We start from the raw sequence: 26,439 nt of genomic DNA, 5'->3' as shown, positions 1-26,439 counted from the left end.
GTCTATATACTTAATTCAAATGTTTTAATGTATCAAAAAGTAGTTTGTGCTGATTTCTATTTATTTGATGATAAGTTTAGTGTTCTCAAATAGAAACTTTAAATAAATCTATGTTTTTCAAATTGATTTAAAAAAAATAAATAAATTAAAATAACACTAAAAACATCGTAAAGTGGTGGTCTAAAATAGTATCGGACCCTAATATTTGGCATCGGTCAGCTCTACTTTAAAGTAGGAGTGGTGCTCTGCAGAATGCTGAGAGAGCCGCGCCATTGAGAAGCCACAGAAACAAGACCCTTGTTTTGGCAACACTCATTGACTTTATGCCTGGGGCTTTTAACAGAACGGATCACAGTAAATATTACATGAGTAAATAAATAACCAAAACCCTTGAAATGAAGTATGCTGATGATATCATAAATGAATCCCTTTAGAAACAGCTGGATTGTAGGTTAGGGTGTGTGTGTGTGTGTGTGTGTGTGTGTGTGTGTGTGTGTGTGTGTGTGTGTGTGTGTGTGTGTGTGTGTGTGTGTGTGTGTGTGTGTGTGTGTGTGTGTGTGTGTGTGTGTGTGTGTGTGTGTGTGTGTGTGTGTGTGTGTGTGTGTGTGTGTGTGTGCATGCGTGCGTGTTTGGGCCGCTGGTTCCAGGGGTGGGGGTGCTGGGCTACAGTGGGGGGGCCAGAGCATGACATCATAGCTGATCTAATTCACTGGCCGGAGCCTAGCCTGTCCCTCCCAGATGGCTGGCAGTCCCGCTTCAGAGGACTGATGAAGTCTTTAATGGAACGCTGCACAGAGAGTGAGAGAGAGAGAGAGAGAGAGAGAGCGATTGCCATTGTGTGCTCAACACAGTTTATATTTATTGGCTTGAACATCAAACCTCAGTCAAATATTGTTGGCCAAAATAGTGAAGATTTGTTTTAACCCATGTGGAGTACCACATTGGTGGGGTTTACCACCATAAGGTGTCGGTCTAGATTGTGTCAAATAAGTTCTACCAAACTAAACATTGCTCTACTCATTGTCTTTTCCTACTTGGTGGTTCTTAGGTTAAAATCAACTTTATTGATTATTTGTAAACCATTTGACCTTAGTCTTACTGACATACTGAAAGTGAATCTACTACTTTTGCATGTAGTATAGTAATTGTTGCAGAAAATTGTAAGAGGTGGATTTTTATACCTGTGCATGTGTGTGATTCTTAGGCGAGGTGCCATGGGACAGACATTAACTCATTGCCAAAATGTTTCATCATGCCTGTGAAAGAGACCCCTCCCTTCGTTGTAGCACTCTAGTTATTTCAAATCTCTGCCAATATGGCTTCACTCTCTGTACTGCCTCATAATGGAGTCCAGCCGCTGGCTGTTTTTCTATTGTTATTTTGCCCATATTTATTTTATGTTCCAAATGAAGTTGTTGCAGTCAACATTTCCACTGAAGAAGATGGTCTTTTTGCATCTAGTATTAGGAAGAATTGTCTTCCGTTCTTCTTTCATATTTGAAGGAAATGTCTTGCTGTCTGTTTGCTCACATTCAAACACTGTATCTATCTCACAACTTATTACATGCTAGCATAATGATGCATTAACCCTATGGAAAGGATGGGATCCCAGCAGAAACAATTAGGCAAGGAACAGTTCAAGTGTGCTTTATGTTGGATTTAGACTTACAGTACTTGCACAGTGATTTCGTGCAGCGAAAATAGCAAACCTACGAGCTCACAATGTGATGTGTGGTATAAATATGGCTTTACAGCCTTTCAATCCCTTGAGATCTATCACTGTGCAATCAGTGCTTAAATTAAGTTTCATCTAGGAAACAATTTTTGCATCGTCATTTGTTATGAAGTGGGCTCATTACGGGGGGCTACTTTAGGGCATGTAAGGATAAGAGCATTGCATCAGTACTAGCATGTTAAAACTCTTTAGAGTGGGAGACTCCGGACATTACTGTAATGCTAGGGTCAGGCAGGGCAGCCTCCCACCATCCTTCCAGACCCCCGTTTCATCTCCCCAGGCCCGCCCCTCCCATTTTTCCCGACATCAGGGAACCTGATCTCCCTCGGAAAAATACAATAGTGTCTGCACGCTAGATAATGCTACCATGAACATTTATTAGTATACCACCAAGTGACATTTTGCATGTGAAGCTCTATTTCAGACAGAAAAAACATACAGAGACTCACCTTCAAATACATACTTGACCAGGTCACCTGACAAGTCACCTGTCAGGTCACCTGGTCCTAATAGGCTCCCTTTGATTGGATATATGCAATATGTTGGATAGATAAGTGCATACATGATACATCCATCATATAAAACTTCACTTCAGTGCATATAATCTAATAATAATATGCTCAGACAGCACCTTAGTAAACATATTAACTGTGACTGCATATAAATAACATACAAAGGTTTAATAAAGTCCCTAGAAAGTCCACCATATATACATACAAGATACAAGGTACAAGTAAGCTCCATAGTACCGTTCAAAGAGATATGCTTGTCTGTCAGGTCTGTGTACAATACCTAGAGCTTAATCGGAACAACTTGAATATCACGTGACTAGAGGATCAGGTATGAACCATCATAATGTGAAGCAACAATAATAAGAAAAAAGGATAGTTGTACCTGACTCATTTAGAGGCGCTTTTGCTCATCTAAAAAGGTGGTAATGTTGAATGGCAATGAACGATACCACAGCAATAGAGAGACAGAGGAAGAAAGTTATATAACCCACAAACTGAGGATATCATCTCTATTAGAGCAACACACACGCGCGCACACACACACGCACGCACGCACGCACGCACGCACGCACGCACGCACGCACGCACGCACGCACGCACGCACGCACGCACGCACGCACGCACGCACGCACACACACACACACACACACACACACACACACACACACACACACACACACACACACACACACACACACACACACACACACACACACACACACACACACACACACACACACACACACACACACACACACACATCACTTGTTGGTATACCAACATCACTTGTTGGTATACCAATAAATCTTCATGAGAGCATTATCTAGTGGTGTGTGGACTCGTTTTTTCCACATGTTCTTATGTCCAGCACCTAGTATTTATAGTTTGGATGTGCAAACCTTTTTGTAAGCCTAATCTTCCTCCCCAACCCTGAACCTCCCCCAAACACAAGGAGGATCGAGAGAATAGACCAGGAATGTGACCGTACCCCTCCTTTTCCCCCTTGTACTTTAACAGCATTAGGGTCCCTGTTAACCCTGTTACGAGTTAATGGAACAAATTATTAACGTAAAGCAGGCCCATGTGAAATAGAATCTCAAGTCCGAGGTTAGCGAAACCGATGTGCAGTGAGAAAGACCACGGAAGGATAAGAGCAGTCGTGGAGAAAGCTCTTGGCAAGTTCCCATGAAATACAGATGGTCTGGGAGTGGGTCCCATCTTTAAACCAGAGGGGGCTTGGAGGGGATGGGGAGTGATTGCCATCTCTGGCTTCCAGGCAGGGTGAGCCACTTTCAGGGTGTGTGAAAGTGATTTGTACTGGGCATTCAATCCCCCATTCTTCACATTTATAATAGTTTTGGACTATTGAACTAAAGCTGTTTTTTTTTTCTCATTATTTTTTTATTTTATTTTCTATAAAGCTGCTACATTTACTATGCCATAATACTACTACTACTACTACTACTGCTACTGCTACCAATCATCATCATTATCATTTTTATATAGCACTTTCTTACAGTTTACAAAGTGCTTTATAGAATAAAAGGCACAATTAAATAAATCATATAGTATGAAAATGAGTTGAAACAAGATTATACAACAGTTGGTTCTGGTGATCAAGCAATCTGATCGGCCAAGAGCCGTGAGTTATTTGCCCTATCATAATGGCTAGGAGTTGCTTAGCAACACATATAAACAGAGCAGAATGAGCTCTTCTTCAAACCTTGATATCACACCATAATTCGTCATATCAAATCAGATATGTATGAAAACTGTGATCGGCTTGTGCCTGTGATCAGACCCGTGACGTTACATAACACATTCCCTCTCGTCTTCTATTGCTTAATTAGTTAGAGATAAATAATATATTACATAATAAAGGGTCATGATGGAGGAAAATGAAAGTAACTAAAGGGCAAAACTAAAAGTGTATACAAAAGCCAGTCTGAAGAAATTTATTTTCAGGAATTACCTAAAAGACACTGATGTAGTCTCATTCCAAATCTTGCACAGGTCCCTGTGGAAAAGGCACAGGCACATTTATTATTCAACCTAGAGTGAGCTTTGTCTGAGGATATTAAAATATATTCTAAAACTGACAGGTAACCATTGGGGGGGGGGAATTGCTCTCATTTACCAGTTAAAACCTGTGTAGCAACATTTTGATCTACCGGCCAAAACTGCATATCAAGTGCAGAGCCTTGCTCGATAGATCTGTGTAGTGGCTGGGTGGGCATTTCCTGTTCATTTAGATCTTATTCATTTGTAAATGTGTACCATTTCTAAAAGTTCTATGAAAAGTGCTGTTTCACCCTCAGTCCCCTGGTTTCGCAATGAAATCTGTATAAGATGATACAAAGAATGGGTCACCAATACCAAGACACCCAAATGCTAGGGGATGCAAATCACATTAGGAATGCAGGAAAAAAGAAGAAATGCCGAGAGCCACACTAGAAAAAGGATCTATTTACTTGTTCTTAATCATCCATTTTATGCCTTTACAGACCACAAACCTTTTTTGGCCATTCAGCCTTCATCGATGTGTGTCCATCACTGATGAAGGTTGGATGTTCGTAAGTGTTATGTGGGTTGTAAAGGCATAAAATGGATGAAAACCAGTAAACGGATCCTTTTCTTCTTTTAGTGTTAACAATTTAATAAGACAACGCACCAGACGGTCAGAGCGCGGTGGTAATACAAACGTAGGAACACGCATCCCTAATGCATGCCACCTAACATGCTATAACATAAGCCCAGAAGCTTGAAATCAAGTTAAATTGTTTAGAATTGTATGTAGGATAATAATATATATAATACTTTTATTCAAATTGCCTTATGGACCTGACACTGATAACCGACATTAATTTGTGCGTGATGACTACATTTCACGTCATCGTCACAGTGCCACGCAACTTGCTCAAGAAACACTTCACTTATGACCGTAAACTACAGTCATTCTTAATTGTCATCAAGGATGAAAAGGCGGAAGGGTTGTAGGACAAAGTGCATGTAATGTAACTCTAGGAAACGGGCACGTAGGACAGGAAGCAGTGATGTCAAGGATTGACTGAGTTTCCTGTCCGACATTCTTACCCACCCCACTGGCCCACACGCATACAGGAGGTGGGGAAGGATGGAGGGTTCAAGAGAGAGAGAAAATAGGGAGAGGGATTAGAAATCTGGGGTGTGGATTGGAGAGAAGACACAGAGAGAGAGAATTGAATTGAGAGAGAGAAGGGGGGAGGTTGAAGAAGAAAGGCGACAAAGTAAAAATGATTTGGTCTGGTGCAGACAGACACACACACACACACACACACACACACACACACACACACACACACACACACACACACACACACACACACACACACACACACACACACACACCTCATACACAGCACTCATTTCCTTTTCCTCCAATTATTTCAACATCATCCTTCACGGTTCTTGGAATTCGGTCGATGGTGTCCAGTGATGTCATACACTTTACAGGCTACAAAGCCCACTCCACCCAAGTCCCTAACCCCCCACCCTAGTATTTAAGACCCCCCCTCCCTCCTCCACATACACACACATTCCTGCATGGAGGCATGTTTTCAGATTCTGGAGATATGCAAGGCGTCACCGCCAGTGTCTGTCTTGGCTCTGCGTTATCATAACTTAACATAATGACAATTTAATTACACAATACGCTCGCGAATCATTGAGGTCTGTGATGGCAGCGTGTTTTAATCAACAGGAACTACAAGGAAGTGGGGGTGGCCTATGGGGGGTTAACCAAAATCTTAATCTGAGCAATGTGTCAACCACGTGAACCACAAGACGAGGAACTATACGTTGCAATGTAGCCCGAGGCTGTGTGTTTATTTGAATTTTAAACCCTGTATACTCCATTGACCGGATTCCAAGTCCAGGAACATGGAGTGTTGATGACTCATGTAGAGGAAGCAGTGTGAATCACTGGCCACTCAGCATAAATGACTGTAGTAATAGTAAGTGAAGGTGCTGTGGCACAGCATGGTGAATGTGCTGTTGAGTGAGAGAAATATCCACCCGCTTAGTCACATCAATAATAGCGGGCTTTGCTGGTGTGTCATAACTCATAACCACATTCTTGGTGTATGACTAAAATGAATAGAGGCAGGAGGAAGGGTGTCTCACAAGATCTCCATAGGATTCCACTGCGTCTTTGTTGATGGAACAATATCAAAACTTTGCTACACATTCATTGTCCGATTCAGGCTAGGAATCAAACAATTTTGGTAAAATTGTATTGGTTGTATTATTTTGTCCCACCACTGGCAAAATAGATAATAAGCATGACCTATTATTGTCATTTACACATTTTCATAAATGTAAAGCCAAAGATGCTTTCAGTAGATTAATTAGGATTTTAAGTCAGTGGAATGGGGTTATTTTGAACAGACAGTGGAGTTCATGAGTACACTCTGGTGAAGCAGTGCAAAACAGACATAACTCAATTTGCTACTTTGGTTGAACAAAGCAGGCCTTTATGTTTATCTTAATTCTATAAAGGTTATTTTGACAACCCTATTTTTGCATGAAATGAATATCCATCAGCCTCTCCATCAGGTACAGCACGAGAGAGAGACTTGAAGTGATAGAGTGTCTTCTTCCCTTCCCCCACATGTCTTTTTCACTCCTCTTTTTAAAGCCTTGGTGAGACCATGAAGACTTCCATTCATGGCCGTAGACCTTGGTATTCATGACTCCCTCAGTTCACTGATTCTGAAGAAACACACAACAGGAAGCATAGCGGAGTAATGAGAAAATACGATCATTTGTTTTTAATTAAGTTCAAAACTCTGTAGCACCCTTCCCAAATCGACTCTGTCCCCCCATAGCAAGCCTGCCGCCGCTTTGATACTTTTGTTTGTCACTTTGAATTACAGTTTTTGTTGCATTATTTTTACTTGCCGTGGAAATAGCCTGTAACCTCAACCATAAACGTTCCATGTAATCTTAGAAGTTCAAATTAAATTGTGTAGAAATTATGTCGTGCTGACAGATTTATCGTTTGTACGTGCCAAAATTATTGGAGCACATTTGACAGTTGAGCAGAAATTAATACATCTCTTTGTTGTTTGTCATTTATGTAAATACCGTGACTAACTTAGAACTCTCACACACAGTGGGACACAGGTTTTTTTTTTTTACTTCCAGACAGCACTTAATTACTAGTGCTATCAGCCATTTGGGGGCATGCCAGATGGAATTCACACATTCCATTGTGGACAGTGTCGAAGTGTGAGCGACTGATTGTTCAGGTATTTACCTGAGGACTTATTCACATTCCTCCCTAGTCCCTCTTTTTTTTCCCAGACAAAAGCTGAATTAAATGTATTGACTTAATTGAGAATGGTCTATTAGCATTCACAGCTGGGGGACACAGACAGGCAACAGCGTGTGGGCACCCATGGTGTTGTAGATTGTAAAGTGTTGTAGTCCTTCTGATAGAACTCTAGGTCAGTTGGGAAATTGTTGTTATGGTGTTTTGTGAGTATCACTAGGACGGGAATATGGCAATTTTTGCAGTTCAAGAAGAGCAGTTGATCACTCTCCTGCTAAAGTAGGGTGACGGTGATCATGTTTTCAAACACCAAGTTAGCATCCTGAAATAGAAGCCATAGAGTACAGGAGTCCTGACGTCACTCGTTCATCCCCTGGTTCACAGAAGTAATTTCTCTATGGAGAATAACATTGGGTCATCCTAGAATCGTCTCATATAAGAATTGTGGTCCAAAAGTAAACAAACTGTCCCGGCGATATTGTCGGGAGTCACTCATATTTGATACAGTCTGTTTCTGGCAAAAATTTGACTATTTCAGCGGCAGTAACATTAGAGATTTCTCACCGTCAGTTAATGCTGCATATCCATATGAGCCAAACCGCCAGGATATTTTTTTTATCACAGTTCTTATTTGACGCGATATTAAACAAGTCTATGGGAATTCAGAATGGGGGGGGGGGACGTGACCCAGGTAGGATGCGTAAATAACGTCAGACTTCGGTGCTCTGTTGTTCTTGCATTCATGAAAACTTTTAACAAAAAGTTTGAAATCTTGTTTAAAATGACCAAACCTGCCTACTGATGATGTCACTGGTAGGCATGTTTGGTACCATCTTATAATGAGCACGAGGACCAATTATATGAACATAGGTCGAGAATGGGTGAAGTGATATTTTAAGCCCTATTTAAAAACTAGCAAAAATGGCCAATCTACAATCTCAACATGATGTGACTCGTTGTGAGCTTGTAGATCTGTTATTTCAGCTATTATTTTCCTCCTTTAATGACATGCCCAAAAAGGGACGCCAGCTTGAATGTGGTTAAATGAACGCACACGTAAATGCATGCGCATGATCATGCACACACGTTCATGTACTTCCCATTCATGCACGCGCACATGTATGCACAGTACTGCACACCGTAGGCGTTTTCATCAGATTATTTTATCATTATTATTTGGGCTTAGCACACCTAGTGACTGCACCTCTCAACAGAACAGAACATGATAAACATTTATGTAAGCTCTCAAAACTAATACTATTATTGTAATTGAGGTGAACCTGAACACAACACAAGCAGGAAAAAACGCTTAAACTCTGAAGAAAGAAAGCAAGCGAGAAAGAAAGAGAGAAATGAAAAGAAAAACATAAAGTCCCCTAGGCTTCCTAGCCCAGTGCATTCCCTCTGTGGTCGGCCTCTGTCAACATTCCACTGTATGACCGGTGACATGAGCCATGAGATACGGGGGAGAGTCCTGCTGTGTCTCCTGAGACAGGGAGTGGGTGAAAAGAGAACTGGGCCCCCTAGACCAGCGTTTTCCATTCACTTTTCTGAACTGTTTTTTGAGGACACATGGGTACTAGGGGGACAACCCCAACCCCCCACCCCAATGAGATCTGTCTTTAATAAGGCATCACCTAGACACCGACCACCACCCAGCATTCCTACACCCCAGCCTGAGTGTGTTTATGTACATGCATTAGTGTGTGTGTGTGTGTGTGTGTGTGTGTGTGTGTGTGTGTGTGTGTGTGTGTGTGTGTGTGTGTGTGTGTGTGTGTGTGTGTGTGTGTGTGTGTGTGTGTGTGTGTGTGTGTGTGTGTGTGTGTGTGTGTGTGTGTGTGTGTGTGTGTGTGTGTCAGAGAGAAAGAGAGGGAAAGAGAGAGAGAGACGGGGGTCATCTAGCTTGCATGGGGTTTGAACACACACAATGTACGGGGCAGGTTGGGGGGAGACAAGGGAAGACTGGGGGTGGCGAAGGGGAGCTAGAGAGTCGAGAGCAGTCATTTCCCTGAAAGATCACATGATGAGCCATCCCCGGACGGGAGCTGAGGTAGAGAGAGGAGAGAAGAGAGAGGAACGGGGGAGGAGGGAGGCTGAATACGGGGAGGGAGGGAGGGGGGGAGGGGGGATAAAGCCAAACTCATTCAGAACAGCTGAAAGAAAAGGGGAGGAGAGGGGTGGAGGGGGTGGTCTTAACATGACATGCGTGTCAGTCTGTTGAAATGTGCACGTAGCCCACTATTTCTCCTCATACCGACTGTGAAGCGCTGACTGCCTGCAAGAGAGAGAGAGAGAGAGAACCTGAGAAACAGACGGACGTTAAGAGGGAACCAACTTGGACAAGCACTCTCTAGGTTTCACTAAGCGTACAGGCAGAGAACTGAAACAATATATATAGTGACTGGAGACTTTTTTATTTTTTGAAACTTTTACCCCAAAAAACTATAGGATCTATTTTTGATACTTTATTTTTGTATATATATATATTTTTGGAGGACAGTATTTGGGAGTTTTACCAATGCTTGGAACAATAACATTAACAGGTAAGCACTGTAACTTTGAGTGGATTTCTCTGAAGTAGATGGTTCTACCCTGAATGATTTGCCTTAATACATCAATGCACTAATTAATTAATTAATTAATCAATTAATTAATAAAATGTTATACTCTTTATATGATTTACCTATTAACAGATTTAGAAAAAAAGAGATTGATATGGTGTATGTTTGCAGTAAATGTCTACTAGATGAACTTGCATCTTGCATCAAAGTTGTGGTTTCTCCCTAGACAGTGGAGTGTAGCCAAAGGCATTGTTGTCTTGAGGGTGTGGTTAGCATTGTGGCTTGAAGTTGAAGCAAGGACTAGTGATGGTGACTATTTAAATAGTGTAAAACTTTTGGATTTACACTGTAATCATATTGCTCTCTCTTCTCAACTGCTCTACAATTATAATGTTTTAATTTAATTTCTAAAATTATTTTATTCTATAATTATTAAATATAAATGTACTTTAGTTTGAACATGGCTTACTCAGTTGCTTCCATAGTCTGTGTTTTGAACTAGCAATACTGATGCAGTGTATCGTGGTTTATAGACTTTCCTTTATACATTTCCTAGACAACTTGTTCTTCCTGTAGTTCCCTTTCACGTTCATTTTAAGGTCAAGACATCGGGGGTGATGTGCTATTATGACTGTACCCAGCCCAATCTCCCCAAACTCCCATCCCATACCATAGGGCCACATATGGGATGGGAAGAATTTCACACATGACATGACAACTGGTAGTCATAAATACACGGAAACGTATTTGGGGAAATATTTTCAAAGCCTGTTTTAGCCCACCCCACCATCTGGGTCTGATCTGCATGTCCCTTCTTCATGTGAAGTATTTCAATTAGATGAAGTGGGATCCGAACTCCCAATGGGGTTATTCAGCTTAGCCACAGAGGATAGGGAGGGAGGAGGAAGGGGCCTATGGAATTAATTACATGCCAGGGCTGATTCCTCTGTGGGACATACAACTAAGAGTGATGGTTTTTAACAAAGCAATGGCTGGAATGTTTCGCTTTACACATGAATTCATAGATTTGCATTCCATATATTTGATTGCATGCCAAACAATGATATTAACATTGTGTTTACCATCTTGTACTAAAACAACATGCAGTCACAGACTATGCTTACTGATAAGGGAAGAAGGCAAATGGTGGGACAATGGATGTTTGGTGACGGGTCTGCGATAGGTGACATCTAGGGGCTCTCAGAGACAGAGGGGCCACACCTATAGATGGGAGAGAGGTGGGGGGTAGGGAGGGGCTGTTGGCCTCAATCTAGCCTTCACAGGGGGTGCTCTGTAACCCTAGACTCTCTTAACTGACTTCTTTTGTTTATTTGGTTTCTGCCGCAGACAATAGTAATTGGAGCAAGGATTTGCATATATTTGACCGATTAAGTTTGTAGTAGTGTCTCAGAAGCATAGCAGCCATTCTGCGTTCATCTACTACTCTGCCCCTGCCCCCAATCCTTTCTCGACCAGATACATCTCTCTCACACACACACACACACACACACACACACACACACACACACACACACACACACACACACACACACACACACACACACACACACACACACACACAGTACTCGTCTCTGTAACAGCCACAACAGAAAGCCTATCAGATTCCCCATCTCACTAGAGACACTGGGGAGTAATGATAGATTTACAACAAGTGGTTGGTGGCTGCAGAGATGCTTTTTAATATGAGTGCCAAGTCTTACAATGCACACACACACACACACACACACACACACACACACACACACACACACACACACACACACACACACACAAATTAACACAGTATTACACTTACACACACAAGCAACGCCTGTCTCCAGCAGAGAGAAGCATTTAAAGAATGAGTGAGTGTCAGAGACTGTTAGACGTTCAGCCTTGGGGCAGGCATCAATTCCCCTCAACTCTGCCCTCACAACTCCTGCCCCTTCATCTCTTCAGTGTCCCCTCCTCAGCCCCTTTAGCTTCACCCCTCACATTCCACCCTGTACAGTCATTACTCAAGACCCCCCCCCATTTACACTCAACCCCACGAGAGCCCTACCCCCGTCCCACAAGCCCTCAACCCCTAACCCGCCCGGACAAAGTAAAAAGTTGTGTGTGCCTATTAATCCAGTAAGACCGGGAACGCATCTGTGTCATTTTGAGATTTCTTTGGCTATTCAAAAATAGCAGATCTACAAGCTCATAGTGCGTCACCAAGTGCCGCGCTATGAGCTTGTAGATCTGCTATTTTTGAATAGCCAAAGTATAAAATTATGGATATAGCTCAAATCTAAAAATTACACGGATGCGTTCCCGGATTGAACGGGTTAAGAAAAAAGAACCGTCCGGAAAACAAGGATCAAAAAGAGTCGGGCAGACGCCGGCACTCTGTTAAATCAACATGGTTCCTGTTTTATTATCTGTATAGATACTCATGGCCTAGTCTGGCCCACTTGCAGCCCACACCCCCTGCTTACAGTCCTGATGAGCTTCACTGGAAACAGCCTCGTCCAACCGTATGGGGAGCCAATGTAATTGCATACAGTCATTTACAACGATTTGCTGCTGAGGTGTCGCTGAGCTTGTACTCACAAACACACATTTAGAGGTTAGGTTTCATATTAGATGGCCCGGCGTGGTTTTTATGTGATCTTTGCAGTGACTGTCTTGACTTGTTTGCTTAACAATAGTGTGGCTCAGCAATGTAACGACTACCCTAACAATAACAACTATGTGAGAGTAACACCCACCCCTACACACAATACAGCTGTGACCCCGTTAAATAACCCCTTCCCCAATGCCAAGGCTATGGCGAATGACTAAGCCTGGCCTACCTCTTGTAAGTTGTAGTCATTTTAAATGTTGTTATCGACATTAGCAGTCGGTGGGAGTAAAGAAAATGCTACTCTCCATTAACTCTCCATAGTTTTGTACATTTCTTTGGCACGATGATGCTTGTAGACAATAAGAAATTTGATTCCCCCGCCCCCGCCCCCACCCCCACATCCTTATTTTCTAAGACCAGAGAGGTTTAGAGATCTATTGTGTTTGCCTTGGGAAGGGGGTGGGTTCTCGTCCATCCTGCTGTGGTGGAATTTGGGTCAAGGGGATTGGGAAGAAGAACTTGTATTGAAAAGGGTCAGAGGCCCATATTTGATTCGTAGTCAGAATGTCGCTGTAACGGCAGAGAGGCAAATAAACACCTCTGTCTGTTTTTTCTTCCTGTGAAGTTGCATGCTGTGGGATTCCACATTGTGTTTAGAGCATCCCAAAATAATTCACCCAAACTAGGAGTGCGCAACATAGCTGACATTCCTTGAGTCAAATCCATACATAAAAAAATTGGTGTATTGAGCCCTACCAACAATAGACACATAGCACTTTGTTGTACTGCACAGATTTAGCATGAGACACGGCTGTGTTTTGTTTTGTTTTTTCATTGGGCAAGCATGTTATTTTAACCCATGAATGAGACAGGGTTTTGCTTCTTTTCAAAACCACGATATCCTAAGAATGCTGGGCCACCGTGCAGAGTTCCACATCTGTAATTTAGAGAAGGGATGTGGACAAGCTGTGAGGATAAACTCTCGATGGTGCACAGTATTGTATTTTTGTGTGTGAAGCAGGAATTATTTTCTAAGGGTGGGATTGAGTGTGTGTTAGGGATAGAGCATGTGTGCATTCTTTGCTTGTGATTGACAGGGGCAGAGAAAAAAGGGGCGGGGGTCCCTTAGTGCATTGAGGATATGAGCATATGTGTATGGTTAAGTCTGTGTGTGTGTGTGTGTGTGTGTGTGTGTGTGTGTGTGCGTGTGCGTGCGTGTGCGTGTGTGTGTGTGTGTTACCTTGTCTGGCTGTGTAGGTAAGCTGATATCCATGCCTTAAAAAGCTGGGAATTTGTTTTGCGAGTCGAAGGGTTGGTTGAAGATCCTGAGAGAATACGTTTTCGCCACCAGATGTGAGCTTTTCTTTGCTACAGTAAGATGTCAATAAAGATGGAAATATGAAGAACAGAGAGAGAGAGAGAGAGAGAGAGAGAGAGAGAGAGAGAGAGAGAGAGAGAGAGAGAGGAGGAAAAAGAAAGAGATGAGTGAAGATGGTGCTTGTGAAATCGTAGCCCCCCTACCATGCCTTCCTGTCAAATCACAGATTGACATAGCAGGAATTTGTGTGTGTGTGTGTGTGTGTGTGTGTGTGTGTGTGTGTGTGTGTGTGTGTGTGTGTGTGTGTGTGTGTGTGTGTGTGTGTGTGTGTGTGTGTGTGTGTGTGTGTGTGTGTGTGTGTGTGTGTGTGTGTGTGTGTGTGTGGCAGTGCGCATGTATGTGTGCATGTATGTGTGGCAGTGCCTGTGTGTGGCTGGTCCTGTGTTTTTCTTATCTCAGCTCAGCTGTCAGTATTACATCTGATCTTATTTGCCACCAACAAGGAATGGCTCACAGCAATACAGCCAAGCAATTAGAATTGGAGTATTAAGTGTTTCACAGAGCACCCTAGTCTAAATCTCTGCTCACACTCAGTTTTTATCCATGAACTGGCAATAGGTTTTCTTTCATTGTGCAACATTTTGTGCAAAGCCAACCCTTCAGGGGTTTCTGTCTGCTGTTTATTCGTGTCAATGTCTAAGCTATTATTTTCTGGCATTGTTACACAGGATAGGATTGGCTGGAACAAATTTCAATCTGATTGCAATTATGTAGTCATATGCTTGTTTAAATCAATTTAAAAGGTCAGGATCTCTCAGCTGTTCCTTTGGGGGGGGGGGGGGCTTACACAGTCTCCAAATGGCAAATGAGGCCAGCACTGATCATGCAAGTCTTGTTTTTGTTTTCTCTTTGGTCTTTACACAGATTTTCAAATTCTTGGATAATTACAGAGTTGTTTATTTTGTGTCAGAGTTGTTGTTTTTTTCTGTCTTTTTTTCTTTTCTTTCCAAGTCATCATTATATTTTTGCATCAGTGTGCTGGATATACTTAAAGGGATAGTTAACCCCCAAAATGACCTTTTTTCTATCGATTAGTCACCCCATGGAGACTTGAATTCATGGATATTTTATTGTTTTTGTCGCATTTCTAAGCCAATAATTTGATGACCAGCAGCGGTTCCAGTAGGAGACACAAAGAGTCTCCTTTGTGTCTCCTACCGGAACCGCTGCCCACCGATCCGCTGGTCATCAAATTATTGGCTTAGGAATGTGACAAACAAACAAACAAACAAAAAATATCCATTAATTCAGGTCTCTATGGGGTGACTAATCGATAGAAAAAAAGTAATTTCTTGGGTGAACTATCCCTTTAAGCAACAACTAGTGATGAAAGACATTTCATTTTTGGTTGACTGAATTAACTGACAAAAACCCTCTGCAATATATAATATAATATGTAATTCACTTCATATATTCTCAGTATATAAACTGACCTTGGAATTCTTTCATTCTCTCTCATTTCAGTTGGCCAGACAGAAAGCTTGTCAGCTGCTCCAAAGGAGGGGGCTGCAGAGACCATGGGCACCATCCAGGATGAAGTGGCTCCTCAGGTGAACGGAGAGAAGGAGCAGAAAGAGTGTCCCAACGGCAGCGAGATCACGGCTGTTGAGGAGAAGGCGGCCGAAGAGAAGCCAAGCGAGACAAACGAGGTGGGCTTCAAGAAGATATTCCGCTTCGCCGGTTTCAAGTTCACGCTGAAGAAAGACAAGAATGAGGAGAAGAACCCTGTGAAGCTGCTGACAGTCAAAGACAAGGAGGAAGAGGAGGTCAGCAAGGCTGAAACGGCAGAGGAAGCCACCACTACAGGAGAGGAGGTCACGGCCAAAGAGATGGAGGTTGAGACAGAGGTTGAAATGACCATGGCTACTGAGGAAGCTGCAACCACTGAAGTCCCAGCAGAGGAAGTTACTGCTACTGATGCTGAAGCCAAGGACAAAGGAGATCAGGAGGCAGAGAGCAGTCCCCCACCCCCGGAGGCCGAGAGCAATCCACCACCCACAGAGGCTGAGAGCAGTCCAGCACCCCCGGAGGTAGAGAGCAGTCCACCATCCCAGGAGGCAGAGAGCAGTCCACCATCCCAGGAGGCTGAAAGCAGTCCACCATCCCAGGATGCAGAGAGCAGTCCACCATCCGAAGAGGCCAAGATCAGTCCACCAGTTCATGAGGTCATACTGTCCCCCTTTAGGAAGCTTTTCACTGGAGGACTCTTCTCTAACCTGCGAAAGAAGAACAGCATCAAGTCCAAAGAGGAGGAAGAGAAGGAAAAAGAGGCCGAAGGAGAAACGGCAGAGGAAGGGGAGACTGCTCAGGCTGAGACGGTCGGTGAGGAAGAGAAGAAGGTTGAGGCACAACAAGAGGAGGCTAAAGAGGAGCCACCAGCAACCACTCCTGAGGAGGTGAAACCAGAGTCCACTCCAGAGGTTGAGGTGACCCCTGCACCAGATACTACTGATGAGGCCAAACCAGCAGAGGAGGCAGAAGCTGCACCAGAGGTGGTCACCGAAGCTGAGATACTGTCATCGCAGGAGAAGACCAAGGCACATGGAAGCCCCCTAAAGAAACTCTTCACTGGAGCTGGCTTGAAGAAGCTTTCCACCAAGAAATCTAAGCCCAAGAAAGATGCTGAGTCAAAGCTTACCGAGTCTGGGGAGCAAACTGCTGAGCAGCTTCAATCCTCCACTGAGTCAGCAGAGTGCCAAAAGCCAGACAGCGGAGCCTCATCTCCAGAAAATTCAGGGGAGCATGTCATCGCGGAGGAGGCCCTCCAGGTGGAGCAAACCCAAGAAGTTGAGGGAGAAGAGAAGAAAAAAGAAGGCATCATTCCCTGGTCCTCCTTCAAAAAACTGGTTACACCCAAGAGGCGTGTAAAGAAATCTTCTGACAGTGAAGATGAGGCTACAACTGAGAAGGCGGAGAAGCCAGTGAAGTCAGCCACCCTTTCCTCTACAGAGAGTGCTGTTTTCACAGAAAAATGCAACGAGGAAGAGGATAAGGAGGAAAAGGAAGATAAGCCCACTGAGGACGAGCCGAAGACAGAAAACACAGAGAAACTGGAGGGCAGCACTGAGGAGTCCAAAAGGAAAATGGACACCTCTGTCTCCTGGGAGGCTCTAATGTGCATGGGCGGAGCCAAGAAACGGACCAGGAAGACCTCTGACTCTGACGATGACGAGACCAAGATTGAAGAGGAGACACCGGCAGCAGAAGGAGGAGAGGAGCCAGAGAGTAAACCTACAGAGACTGCCGTAGTTACCACCCAAGAGACTGACACTGAAGGTGCTGAAGGTGAAGTAGTGTCTGAACCGGAACCTGCTGTGAGCACCCCTCCTGAAAGGGAAACAGCTTGGGCCATACTGAAACGTTTCGTCATGCCAAGGGTTAAGGCTAAAACCGATGAGAAGACAGAGGAAAACTCTGAACAAGTTGTCTCCGAAACTGAAATGGCAAAAGAGGAGTCCTCATTCTCCCTCAGAAAATTCCTCCCGGGGCGCAGGAAGAAGAAGCTTGAGAAGCAGTCCTCCACTGAAGTGGAAGAGGATTCTGAAACCCCAGCTGTGGTTCCCCTCTCCGAGTATGACGCTGAGCCAGCCAAGACTGAAGAAGAGCCACCAGTAGAAGCAGCAATAACCCAGACTAAAGCGTCGGCTGAGGACAGGTCCCCTTCATGGATCCCAGCCACTGTAGAGGATGATGATAAGCAGCTTAGTGACATCCCAGAAGAGGGAGAAAACGCCGCCACACCCAAGTCTGCTGACACCACCATTGCAGAGGATGTCATTGAGGAACAGCCTATACTGTCCACTGCAGAAGTGAAGTCCACTTCAGTCCCTGAAGTCACAGTGACCACACCTATTCCTGAGGGACCCAAGTCAGAAACTGCAGAGATCGTTCTCGAAGGTATAGCAGATCAAGTCAGTGTGATCCCTTGCCAGACTGCTGTGACTGTTGAAGATGCACCCATAGATGTGGTTGCTGCTGAAACAGAGTTTGAACCACCCATTGAGCATGCTGACTCAGTGACAAAGGCCATCTTAGAGGCACATACTCAAGGGGAGGCCGTAGCCATCTGTACTGGCCTAGGGACCAAGGAGATTGCCAAACTGACTCAAGAGAAGCCTGTGGATGCCACTATAGAGAGTTTGGCTGAGACCAGTGATGCCCTGTGCACATTGCTTTTAGTGGAAGATAAGTCACCAAAAAGTGAAGAGGCTATTGCTGCAGAAGTGCCAATATTTGTGGCTCAAGTGCATCAAGTGGACTCCACAGAGTTCAACCCTGTTGTTGAAAAACCAGAGAGTGAAATTCCTGACATTCAAACTGCCACTGAGATGGAAGAACCTGACATTGTGATGGTTGCAGTTATCTCTCTGCCTCAGCAGTCCGAAACTGTGCAGCCCCCAGAGTTGAGTGAGAACTCTCCCAAAGTTGCCATGGTGAATCCCATTACACCAACTCTTGAAGCCACCATCTGCACTGAGAGTGTAGAAGTTACTGAACCAGACGTGGAAACCAAGGAAATAGAAGTGGGTGTGGAGCAAGTTGCTGCCATTGAAGAAATCGCTCCATTGGAAGAGATGGCTCAGGCTGTTTCCCAAGAGATCATTTCAGCCATATCAGACACCTTGAAGAACACCCCAACTGAGGTCTCTGAGCCAGCCATTCCTTTCGTGGTCCCTGCTGAGGAGGTTGCTGTTATCCAGGAGACAGTGGCCCTAGTAACCCCTCTCAGTGCAAATGCGGAACAACTGGAGACCAAGGATGAGACAGCAATGGAAAAGATCCCAATCTCAGAGCCTGTTGGTGATGAACCAATCCAAGTGCAGGAAACCATGGCAGTGTGTACAACTGTGGTTGAGAGTGTGGTGAATGATACTATTAGTGCAGCCACGTGTGAAGTCAGTACCTCTGTTATTGAACACAGTGCAAGTGTGGTGGATGCTGAGCCAGAGGTTGAGCAGGCTAATGCCATTGAGGAACAAAGCATGGTTATTGCCCAGGCTGTCATCCAGAATGCCATGGATGAGGTGAAGGAAGCTGAGCCTGAACCCAAGAAGCCTACTACCCCCACAGCCAATGTCCAATCACCAGTCCAGGCTTTGTCAACAACAGAAGAAAATGTTGAGCTAGAAACAGAGAAGGCTGTTATCACTGACACCCCTGTTCCTGTCACCCATGAAACCCCAGCACCAGTTGAGTCACCCAAACCACTTCTTATTGCCATGCAAGTCATTGACTCAGTTGCGGTTGAGGTCACAGAGAGCATTGACGCTCCAACAGATGAGATTAAACCAGCAGAAGGATTAGAGGAAGCCGTGGAAGTAGAAGAAAGTAAAGCCGTGGAAGTAGAAGAAAGTGAAGCGATTGTTTTGGCAGAAGAAGTAGTAGAACTGAATACAGAAAGTCAGCCAAGTGGAAATCTTGAAGAGGAACAGAGCAAAGTTGTACCAGAAGATGTCAAGGAAACAAGTGAGAAAGTGATTCCAGAACCAGAGGCAACTAAGACAGAGACCCCAACAGAGGAGAAGAAAGAACATATGCCAGCCCAGGTTGCCCTGCAGGCAGCGCACACGGTGGAAGATTCCGTTGTTGAGGAAGAGGCTGTGGTGGAGTTTGACAGCAATGGCCCTGTGAATGATACGGCACCAGCCAAAGAAACCGACGTGAACGCTGACAGCTCCTGTGATCAGAAACCAGTGTCAGACAAACTTCCAACACTGCTGGAGGAGACCCAAACGAATGCTTCAACGGAGCTGGCCACCTCCAGTCAAGAGGCCCCGGTTGAAGCGACAGCTACCAGCCTAGCAGAGATGGAGATGGTATCGTCATCGGGGAAATGTGCAGAGGTGATGGCGCAGGTGATCGAAGTTATTGAGGAGGCAGTGAAGGAGATTGAACCCATCTCCACAGAGCTCACAGCAGCATCATGAGCAGGTGAGACTACTAGACTGATAATAACCCTTTGATTGGAGAAGTTAACACAATTATGTCATTAATGATCTCACTTATCAGTTTAACTGGAAATATTTTTATAAGGTATTATTTTTAACCAATATAATATTGATAATATAATAAAAGAGTAATGGAAAAGAGAAACAAGGAAAATTTGGGAAAATTCTTTTCCAAATTCCTTCTATCATCCAATCTTCTCATGGTGGCTTTTTTAAAACATCAATGGGCCCTACTTTTATTAGGGGGGGAAGGGAGAGGATTTGCCCGCTAGCCAGATGAAAAAGCTTTTGTTCAGGCTACGAGTAACCGGGGGACCTTTGATATCAAAGCAGGAATGCCGCCGTTGACCCCTGCTTTGTAGGCTGGGGTCTTGAAGGGAAGCAGTGTGTGAGGGGCAGATGAACTTGTGCTGACAGACTGATTATGATTCCGCCTCTCCCTCCTCTTCGCCTTCCACAAGGGACTCGATATGGAGTCAAGGAAGCATGTCAGAGCACACATTTGGCAGATTTAATTACAGTGACTCAAAGAACTCAAGTTGTATTTTGTTGCTGTACTGAATTATATTTCCATGTATAGTCATGCTCATACTACCATTACACACACTGCATTTAAAAAAAGTAATGTGTCTGAAGATGTTATCATACTGTGTCATATATATTTCATACAGAAGTGCATGGTTATTTGAGCTGCACAGTGGAGTATAGAGTGCAGAGTATTGGGTGTGGTTCGGTTTAATGTGTAATAAGCAGCACTGCTGCTCTGCAGCAGAGAGCTGAGTGAGGCACAGCAGCAGTGGTGCAGCAGCCTTCTCCTAGACTTGGTCTATTGCTGAGTCATGTAAATAAACCTGGAAGGATGAAGAAAGACTAGGGCGAGTACTGGGTAAAGAAAGAAGGTTAAATAAGAATGTGTTAAAGATTAATGTAGAGGATGACAGAACTATAAGGATGTAGGAGATAGGTATGGTTAAATATCCTCTTAAAAAATATATATTTATATATATATATATATATATATATATATATATATATATATATATATATATATATATATATATATATATATATATTTTTTATATATATATATTTTTTTAATTTTGTTTAAGAAACAGAAAATGTCTACGCTTTACCCGTAACTCTTTACATCCTTGAGAAATACAACAAAGCATAATGGAACAAACAATTGGTCACCTAATACTAAAATGTCTGTTTTGTGAACATTTACTGAATTGCCCCTGTATTTCTGTCTGGACTAATTTCAGATTTTACTCCACAGTTTCCCAAGAAGCCAGACTGATGCCTGGGAGACAAAATGTCTGGACCAGGAAGCAAGTGATGAGAGAGAGAGCGAGAGAGCGAGAGAGGTTGTTCTGTGGAAACACACTGAGACTGGGCTCCGCCCCACCCTGCTCAGAGGGACTGATTGAGTGACAACTCCACCCCTCTCTCCTACAGCACCACCCCCTCCCCCTCTTCGTCCTGGAGCAACAGCCCCGTCCCACAAAAGTGACATCCCTTCTCCAGAGTCCACACATGAGGGGCAAAGCTAGACCAACCGTACCTCCCAACCCCAATCCCTACCGTCCCAAACCCTGCACACACACACACACACACACACACACACACACACACACACACACACACACACACACACACACACACACACACACACACACGCATCATGCCTCACTGTTCTATTCCTCAGAGGCATCCCACCTGGCTTGTAATCAATGTGATGCACGTCTGTTGTCTTAATGACCTTCCATTGCCGGTGTTACTGTGGCAGGAGTCTGTATACAGGGGAGAGAGAGAGAGAGAGAGAGAGAGAGAGAGAGAGAGATTGAGTGTTTTTTGTGTGTGTGTGTGTGTGTGTGTGTGTGTGTGTGTGTGTGTGTAGGTGTGTGCGTGTACGTGTACGTGTGTGTGTGTGTGTGTGTGTGTGTGTGCGCGTGTGTGTGTGTGTGTGTGTGTGTGTGTGTGTGTGTGTGTGTGTGTGTGTGTGGTGTGTGTGTGTGTGTGTGTGTGTGTGTGTGTGTGTGTGTGTGTGTGTGTGTGCGTGTGAGAGAGACCTTGAGCGCAAGACAGTATGTGTGCAGTTGAAGAGTTGGAGGATTATTATCTTGTATATTGTATTTATATCTTAAGTATTCTCTTGTCCGCCCCTTACCTCCAATATTTCTTTTTTTTGTTTGTTACTCTATTCCTGATTGTACGGAATTTTATGTCTTTTTTTTTTTATACTTGAGTAAAAGGCTGTGACTCATCAGGCAAAATATACCATGGAATTTGTCTGGGCAAGAGGGACAATTGTGCCTGAAACGTGGCCCAGTGTATAGCAACCCCCAAGATTTATTTCAGAGATTCTAAACTAAATCACGGTACAGATGTGATTCCAACGAGCACATGATAACACAGCTTACACAGTAAAACCCACCGTGTTATTTGAACTCAGGCTCTCAGAGTTAAATTTAAAATGAGGATTTTACTGTGGGCAAGGACAGGGACTATGGTGATATGTGAGAGACGTGCACCACTTTGTTTGACTGTCTAACCACAACTGTATTTTGCCTCGTTCTCCACCCTAGCAAAATACTTTCCACTCAATACACAGTAAAATCCTCAGTGTTAATTTAATTGAGAGTATACAAATGTAACCAAATGGACCTGTAAGGGTTACAGGTTCATTTGGTTACATTTGTACACTCTGAGTTTCAAATGGATAAATGAACACCGAGGATTTAAATGTGTGTATATGGGGGGGGGGGATCACTGCCTGTCGTACTGTGAAAAAGTATTGTTACTCAAGTATGAGTTTCATGTAGAGATACAATAAAATACTATTCTTTCTTCCTGATTTGATGTTGGAGAACTATTTGGTCAGAATCAGTTGAATGAGAGGTTATGTGTATTTATAAGATCATATATGTGATAGAAACCTTTACATGTCATGTTCTCAATGTTATATGACCATGTCTTTGATGGTTTCACTTGCATAGTGGTGGTGTACAGCACTTCAATGGAATCAAACAGCTTGGCAATAGGTATGCAACGCTGGGTGGAAAGAAAATATGCTAGCACCCTCTGTTGTCTGGTATGGGAAGTACACCATTCAGTCAGTATTTCACTGTTGTTTTTTTGTTTGTTTTTTACAGTTATGTATGCAAATTTGTTTTCATAGATATCTGGAGCATTTTATGGTATTGGAAGCTACTTGTGTTTTCCACTCAGAAATTATCACCAAACTGACACCAGGGAGGATTGAGATAGCACAAACACTCAGACATTGCATGGTACCAGACAAAAATACAATCACCCTTTTTGTCTTATTCTAGAAATTAAAGCAAGTTAGGCAGTTATGGTTTCTGTGGCTCATAGGATGAGAGTCCAGTTAACCTAAAAAGCAGACTCAAGTCGCTTTGATTGACTTATACAATTTTACCAGAGTGTTTTATTTAGGAGTAGTCCGCTTTACAAATCTTACATGTTTACTGGGAGATTTTGAAAAAAGAAAACGGCAGATTATAGGCTACTGGTATGTTGTGTTGTTTCTGACAACATTTGGCTAATGTACACTGTAAATCGAGGTAAGATCACGCAAATACCAACCATGCTCATTTCAATCCCTTACACAAAATGCAGCTCTATACATTTTTGGCTGAGCTGTATGACAAAACCACAAAGCTCAAGGAAGTGCCATGTCTGGCCAACTTCACTAAATGTTGACTGTACTATGGGTGTGTCACATCCAAAATATTATCTCATTGTAAAATAAAAAGGTAAAATAAACAAAACAAAAAAAGGCAGAATTAAATTATGAAGGCTATTGCTTATGCTGCTTAGTCTAGTAGTGCATTTTGCTGGGACACATGCCCATCTTCAGTCTTCCAGCATTCCTTTTGTAACAGCTGACTGTGAGCCTGGTAACATTTGTACAGATTGTATACCTATGTACTTAAAAATCATTATTGTTGTAATAATAACAAATAACATATACGCATTTAGCACATTATATGTGTAGCATGGACTAAATTCTGTCTTTTATATTGTCCGAGCTGTTAATAGTAAGAAAACGTACAAAAACTTGTCTATATTTCGTTCAAAATAAAGCTAGCAAAAATGAATACTTGTGTTTACCGTTATTCATTCATCAATTTGTTTTCACAACAAACTAGATATTGAGTACATGTAAATGTGATTTGTTTTCTTTATTAATACTGCAGGGCCCCAGTAGTCTATTACTCATCAGAAGTATCTTTTAATAGGCCCCAGTGGCTATTCCTGGAAAAGGCCCTTAAATCTACTATTTTATTATATCATCCAGCCAAAGAGCTCACCTCCCAGCATTTTCTGTTAATAAAAACAATATATATTTTAACTATATTACACATACAAAGAGACATTATGTATTCCTTTCTAAGTTATATTGATTCTCTTAAAAAATCCTATTGTGTTGAAATTCACAACCATTTCTGAGGGATCAAAGTTGATGGTGGCACCTTTTCAAGTTATGGGGACACCCTTTCGCTGTCAACTATGACCATCTGGCACTCTTAGCAAAACCAAATAATATAAATTCAAGGTCTAGTAACTAGACTGAATAATATAAACTAGACCAGTACATATTCATTCTCTAGTAAGTTTATATAATAGTTCAGTCATCATGGCGATGATGGCGTAATAGGCCTATCCTATTTTGATTTGGGATGGAAGAAGAGAAAATGCCACAGTTTTTATTTATTTTTATCCAGATTCCAAAATTCACAATCAGGGGTCATCTCCATGCAGGCCTGTGGTGGACATTGTTGTCAAAATTATGTTTTTGCCATGGACATACAAATGAGTGGACAATAATATTACCAGAAACACATAAAGAGCTATAGCCTCAAATGACTAACTCTGAGAGTGTACAAATGGAACCAAATGGACCCTACAGGTCCATTTGGTTCCATTTGTGCACTCTCTCAGAGTTATGGGGGTCCTTGAAAATAAAAAGTTAGAGAACCACTGTCCTAATGGACTCCTAATATGCCATAGTGTCATAGTAAAACAGTGTCATATTCTGAGGAAAACCTGGAGACTGACATTCAGTAATTGAGTCTTATGGTCAAAATAAGAACATAATCATTATTATGTTATGCAAAAGACTAAAACTAAAAGAATTGCCACAGACAAGGCCGTGTATGGACACATTTGATTTATGACCCCTGTTCACAACATACGCATGCTTTTCGTTTGGTGTAATAATCAGGTAAATTGAGATCACGTGCGGATGTTTGAGGTCGACGAGGAAGGAGAAGATTCCCACTCATTACTAATCAAGAAATAAGTTATAATTACTATCTAAAGGTAAGGCTTCTGTTGTGTTGTTTTGTATGTTTCTGTGTTGAGCGCCATTCAGAACCCACGGCTGAATGACAGTATAAATTATGTTTCAGCACCACAAAGGCGCGGAGAGCTTGTTGTGTGCGTGTGTGGGCGAGTTTCCATTGATTTGTTAGACATAGCATAGGCTACTCTGTAATTGCTTTACATGTTGTTTCCATACATAATGACATTTAGCATGATGTGATGCATTAAGTGTGAGTTGCATTCATGTTTGAGCATCAATGTAAGGGGTAATATAGCATTTGTACTGTAGGCCCATATCTAAGTATGTGGTGAGACTGTACTAGCTTATAAGTTCATGTAGGCCTAATAATAATAGCCTAATACAAAAAAACAACATGTGGCTAAACTGTTCCTCATTTTTCTGGGGACCCCCTGAGATATATTTTTTATAAAAGGTTATAATTGTCTCTTAGTAACGTTCATTTTATTACTGTACCATTAATTTTAAGTTGCTATTTTTTATTTGCCCATTTATTTTAGTATTTTGAAAATGCAAAAATACAGAACTCTAAAGTATTTTGATACAAATTATGAGATATCTCCTACACTATCAAACACACATACAACATGGTCTTTTGTATTTCAAAAACTCAAAAATAGTGATCAGGATAAGCCTAATCTAAAAAAAAACAGATTAAACGAATTATTAGTTGCAGCCATTATTCTCAATATGAGAAAGATGTTCAACAAGGTGCATGATTCTCTTTTCTTCTAAACTGTGATTTAAAACCAGTGTACAATTTTAGGAATAATTCATTTAAAAAGGCAAAAACAAGTCTGAATGTAGGACATAAGACAAAGTCAGGACACAACAATGTAGAATTATGTAAAACATTATTTATTCTTTGTTCTTCATTGTAAAAATGTAAAACTGTTTACACAGAAAACTACGTGTTCCTGAGAACACAAATATATCACAGTAGACATCCAACTACATTTTTGGGATGGGGAGGTATTGTGCTATCAGGTTTTTGGGTGTGTGGGTGGGGGTCCCC

General features: G+C 42.6%; 1 protein-coding gene across 3 annotated transcripts in view; it reads left to right on the top strand.

Moving 5' to 3' along the window:
• The window catches only part of akap12b (A kinase (PRKA) anchor protein 12b), a 60,071-nt gene extending 38,389 nt beyond the window's left edge, over positions 1-21,682 (top strand). Inside the window, exons 1-3 of one of the 3 annotated variants that reach the window (XM_080453503.1) lie at positions 9,829-10,101; positions 15,570-20,036; positions 21,333-21,682. In XM_080453503.1, the coding sequence (XP_080309629.1) occupies positions 10,077-10,101; positions 15,570-20,032 (4,488 nt within the window). In that variant the 5' untranslated portion in view covers positions 9,829-10,076 and the 3' untranslated portion in view covers positions 20,033-20,036; positions 21,333-21,682. Of the gene's footprint in view, positions 1-9,828; positions 10,102-15,569; positions 20,037-21,318 lie in introns of those variants that run through there. The other 2 variants (XM_080453502.1, XM_080453501.1) reach the window with 2 other exon arrangements.
• Positions 21,683-26,439: the final 4,757 nt, after the last annotated feature.

The sequence above is a fragment of the Gymnoscopelus braueri genome (genome assembly GCF_963280865.1).
Source record: "Gymnoscopelus braueri genome assembly, chromosome: 16".
NCBI lineage: Eukaryota > Metazoa > Chordata > Actinopteri > Myctophiformes > Myctophidae > Gymnoscopelus > Gymnoscopelus braueri.
This window is presented reverse-complemented; position numbering and strand designations above follow the sequence as displayed.